We start from the raw sequence: 4,511 nt of genomic DNA, 5'->3' as shown, positions 1-4,511 counted from the left end.
TATTTGAAAGCGTTCTGGAGTCAGGAAGTCTTCAAAAGCCTTCTGGAGTCGAAAAGTCTTCAAACTCCGATCCCATCGCAAATCGTCGTTTCTAGAAACATTGCTACGTCACACCGAATCTACCGTATCTTAAAATGGAAAACTTTTGCAATTATTGCGTTTTGTACGGGAAAGCGTTTGCCTTCTCCCGTGAAACAAACTCTTATTTGTTATGGATGTTGTGGTATTTCATGTTATCGATCGTACTTTTGCCGTTGCTGTTCATTTCGCTCATCAAAACAACCAGAGAGGATCTCTTGAAGAAAGTCAATCGAGACAAAACGAGAGGACGCTTCACAAAGAAATCTAACACGGCACAAAACTTTGAAAGGCTTCTCGCAGATAAGGGCCAAAACACCCTGTCCTACGGTTTCTCGACAAATGAAGAGGATTTGCAGGAAACTAATCTGGACGTAGATCATCTGTTGTCTGAGAATGATGGTAAGAGTCAATTTTATTCTGAGGCTTTTACCAAATGCAGGATCGAAACGGAAAGTTTACATGGTGATAGAAAAGTAATTGGGAAGACCGAGAGAGAAGAAGGTAGGAATGACAAAGGAGAACTTTATTTTAAAGGAAACGTAGGGCTACCAGACGCTGGAACTGTTGAAAAATTAGATTTACTGGCAAGTCAAATAAGCGTCCTTAAATGCGAAATTGAACTTCTCCAGAAACAACAAGAGGAGGTAAAAAGAGAAAACATAGAAAAAAGGGAAAGGATACAAGCTTTAGAAGCTCAGCTGATTAAGGAAAGGAAGACTCGCAGGGTGGAATTGATGGGGATGCAAGAAAAAAAAAAGGAGATAAGAATGAGGACGGAAAGAAAGGGAGAGGAGGAAGAAAAGGAGATAAGAATGAGGACGGAAAGAAAGGGAGAGGAGGAAGAAAAGGAGATAAGAATGAGGACGGAAAGAAAGGGAGAGGAGGAAGAAAAGGAGATAAGAATGAGGACGGAAAGAAAGGGAGAGGAGGAAGAAAAGGAGATAAGAATGAGGACGGAAAGAAAGGGAGAGGAGGAAGAAAAGGAGATAAGAATGAGGACGGAAAGAAAGGGAGAGGAGGAAGAAAAGGAGATAAGAATGAGGACGGAAAGAAAGGGAGAGGAGGAAGAAAAGGAGATAAGAATGAGGACGGAAAGAAAGGGAGAGGAGGAAAAAATAGAAAAAGAAGAGATAAAAATTATGAAGAAAAGAAAAAGTAGAAGAGATAAATATAGAGAAGAAGAAAGCGCAAGTTGGGGGGAACGCTTTTGGGAAAGTTTAATATTATATCTTATGTGGAAGCATCAACTATTGAAGACAGGGGTGGAAAAATGTGAAAGAATATTGAGTAAGTTAGAAAAGGAAATTAATATTGAGGAAAAGAGCGAAAGGAAGGAAAATGTGAGGTTACAGGAAAGCAAAAGAGAGTTGAAAGAAAATGAGCAAAGAACCGGGGGAAAAGGGAAGAAAGAAGAGAAAGAGAGAGTTAAGGAGGAGAAAAGAAGGAGGAAAGAATTGGAGAAATATGAGAAAATATTAGATAATGTGGCAAAGATGAGGAAAAGAACAGAAGAAATAAAGATCCGACAAATTATAGATCTACTAAATTTTTTAAATAAAAACTCATATGGGTTGGACATAATATTATTCCCTTTTAGATATTTTTTGTTGCCGAAGTTTTTAAGGGAAAAGAGGATGATACACAAGATGGAGAAAATTATGAGGACGACAAAAGCCGAGAAAAAAATATATAAAAAACTGGAAAAGAATCTGAAAATTTTGGAGATGAGACTAAAGGAAATTGAAAGGGAGAGGAGAGACAAGATGAAGGAAAGGGAGGAAGAAAGGCATAGGAAAAAGGAGGAGGATATCAATGTAAGGCCAGAGGAAGGTAAATTTGAAATGATTGGAATAAGGAAAGAAAAGGAGAGTAGAAAGAAGATACGAATAAGGGATGCAAAGAAGAGAGAGGAGAAAGAAAGAGAAAAGGAGATAACATTGATGAAGGAAAGAAAGAAGAAGAGAAGAATGAAGGAAATAATAAAAGATATAGGAAGAAAGAAGAAAAATAAGAAAATGAAGATGAGGAAGGTGGCAATATGCGAAAGTCTATTGCGCTTGTTGGAAAGGAAAATTAATGAAAATTTGAAGCTAGAGGAAGACAAAAGGGAGTTGAAAGAGACAGAGCCAAAAATGGGGGGAAAGGGGAAGAAAGAAGAGAAAAAGAGAGTTAAGGAGGAGAAAAGAAGGAGGAAAGAATTGGAGAAATATCAGAAAATGTTAGATAAGGTGGTAAAAATAGAGGAAAAAATCGAAGAAAGGAAAGTGCAGCAGATGATAGATCTAATAGATTCCAATAAAAACGCATCTCGCTGGAATGTAATATGATTCCTTTTTAAATGTTTCTTGTTGCCGGATTTCATAAAAAGAAAGATGATTAAGCGTAAGAGGGAAAAAAAGATGAGGACGACGAAAGACGCGGAAAAATCATTTAAAAAAAGGGAAAAGAATTTGAAAAATTTGAAGATGAGATTGAAGAAAATTGTAAGGGAGAGTGAAGAGAAAAAGAAAAGAGAGGAGTTGAAAGAAAGGAAGGAGGAAGGAAGGCATAGCGAAAAGGGAAATTATATCAATGTAAGGCCAGAAGAAGGCAAAAATGAAATGAGTGAAATGGGGAAAGAGAAAGAGAGAAAAGAGAAGATAAGAATGAGGGATGCAACGGAGAGAGAGGAGAAAAAGAGAGAAAAGGAGAAGATAAGAATGAGGAAAGAAAGGATGAAAGAAGAGAAAATGAGATTAAAGGAGGAAAAGTCAACTGCGAAAGGAAAGGAGAAGAGAGAAAATGAAAGAAATGCAAAGTTTAAGGAACGCGAAAAAAAGAGGAAAGAGAAAGAGAAACAAAAGATGAAAGAAATTGAAAAAGTAAAGAAAGAAAAACAAAAGATGAAAGAAATTGAAAAAGTAAAGAAAGAAAAACAAAAGATGAAAGAAATTGAAAAAGTAAAGAAAGAAAAACAAAAGATAGTGGAAGAAAAAAAGAAAGAAAAGGAGAAAAATGCGAGGTTGAAAGAACTCGAAAAGCAGAAAAAAAAGAAACAAAAGAAACTGAAAGAAAAAAAGAGAGAAAAGGAGAAAAATGCGAGGTTGAAAGAGCTCGAAAAAGAGAAGAAAAAGAAAAAGAAACAAAAGATGAAAGAAATTGAAAAAGTAAAGAAAGAAAAACAAAAGATGAAAGAAATTGAAAAAGTAAAGAAAGAAAAACAAAAGATAGTGGAAGAAAAAAAGAAAGAAAAGGAGAAAAATGCGAGGTTGAAAGAACTCGAAAAGCAGAAAAAAGAGAAACAAAAGAAACTGAAAGTAAAAAAGAGAGAAAAGGAGAAAAATGCGAGGTTGAAAGAACTCGAAAAAGAGAAGAAAAAGAAAAAGAAACAAAAGATGAAAGAAATTAAAAAAGAGAAGAAAGAAAAGCAAAAGAAAGTGAAAGAAAAGAAAAAAGAAAATGAGAAAAATGCGAGGTTTAGGGAACTCGAAAAAAAGAAGAAAGAGAAAGCAAAACAAAAGAAACTGAAAGAAAAAAAGAGAGAAAGGGAGAAAAATGCGAGGTTGAAAGAACTCGAAAAGCAGAAAAAAGAGAAACAAAAGATAGTGAAAGATAAGAAAAAAGAAAAGGAGAAAAATGCGAGGTTGAAAGAACTCGAAAAAAGAAGAAAGATAAACTAAGGATACGGAAAGAAAAAAAAAAGAGAAAATGAGAAAAATGCGAGGTTTAAAGAACTCAAAAAAGGGAAGAAAAAGAAAGAGAAAAAGAAATAAAAGATACTGAAAGAATAGAGAGATAAAAGGAGAAAAATCCAAGGTTGAAGAAACTCGAAAAAGAAAAGAAAAAAGAGAAAGAAAAGATAGTGGAAGAAAAGAAGAAAGAAAATGCGATAAATGTGAGGTTGAAAGAAATGGAAAAAGAGAGGAGAGAGATAAAGAAACAAAGATACTGAAAGAAACTGAAAATGAGAAAAAAGAAAATATAGTGGTAGAAAAGAAAAAAGGAGGTTTAAAGTACTCAAAAAAGAGAATTAAGAGAAAGAGAAAGAAGACAGTGGAAGAATATGAAGAAAGAAGAGAAAAAAGGCGGGGTTTAAAGAACTTGAAAAGGAGACGAGGGATGTTTAGATAACTGCCCACCTCAATGGATTTGTGGCTCAACCCCTCAGCTTAAATGGTGCTTGGACTAACTGAAAAGGGTGGTTCTGCAGAGGGAAGGAACCTGGTTGATTCTAGTATGCTATGTACCTTGATGGGGTGTACAGGGCCTTTGTCAAGTGTACAATATGGTCGGATATCTAGATCTATTCTTTCGGATACCAACCTTCGGGTGGTTCTGGGGGAATAATCTAGAAGACCGGCTCTGCAGAGGGAAGGAACCTAGCTTATTCTAGTATGCTATGTACCTTGATGGGGTGTACAGGGCCTTTGTCAAGTGTACAATATGGTCGG

The 4,511-nt window shown here is 35.6% G+C and overlaps 2 protein-coding genes across 2 annotated transcripts; both read left to right on the top strand.

Annotated features, from left to right (window-relative positions):
• Positions 1-215: 215 nt before the first annotated feature.
• LOC137660079 (golgin subfamily A member 6-like protein 22) lies at positions 216-2,408 on the top strand. Its single transcript, XM_068394799.1, has one exon. It carries the CDS (start codon positions 216-218, stop codon positions 2,406-2,408), a length of 2,193 nt encoding a protein of 730 aa, XP_068250900.1.
• Positions 2,409-2,546: 138 nt separating this feature from the next.
• On the top strand, positions 2,547-3,740 carry LOC137660078 (uncharacterized). Its single transcript, XM_068394798.1, has 2 exons — positions 2,547-2,942; positions 3,288-3,740. Exons 1-2 carry the CDS (start codon positions 2,547-2,549, stop codon positions 3,738-3,740), a joined length of 849 nt encoding a protein of 282 aa, XP_068250899.1.
• The last annotated feature ends 771 nt before the right edge of the window (positions 3,741-4,511 follow it).

Source organism: Palaemon carinicauda, chromosome 20, assembly GCF_036898095.1.
Source record: "Palaemon carinicauda isolate YSFRI2023 chromosome 20, ASM3689809v2, whole genome shotgun sequence".
Lineage (NCBI taxonomy): Eukaryota > Metazoa > Arthropoda > Malacostraca > Decapoda > Palaemonidae > Palaemon > Palaemon carinicauda.
The sequence above is the reverse complement of the archived record's forward strand: the minus strand, read 5'-3'. Positions and strand labels throughout refer to the sequence as shown.

Excerpts from the sequence above, each read along its gene's own strand:
- LOC137660079 (XM_068394799.1), top strand. The coding sequence starts at position 216 with ATGTTGTGGTATTTCATGTTATCGATCGTACTTTTGCCGTTGCTGTTC.
- LOC137660078 (XM_068394798.1), top strand. The coding sequence starts at position 2,547 with ATGAGATTGAAGAAAATTGTAAGGGAGAGTGAAGAGAAAAAGAAAAGA. Across the intron at positions 2,943-3,287 it reads AGATGAAAGAAATTGAAAAA|ATAGTGGAAGAAAAAAAGAA; the intron begins GTAAAGAAAGAA and ends GAAAAACAAAAG.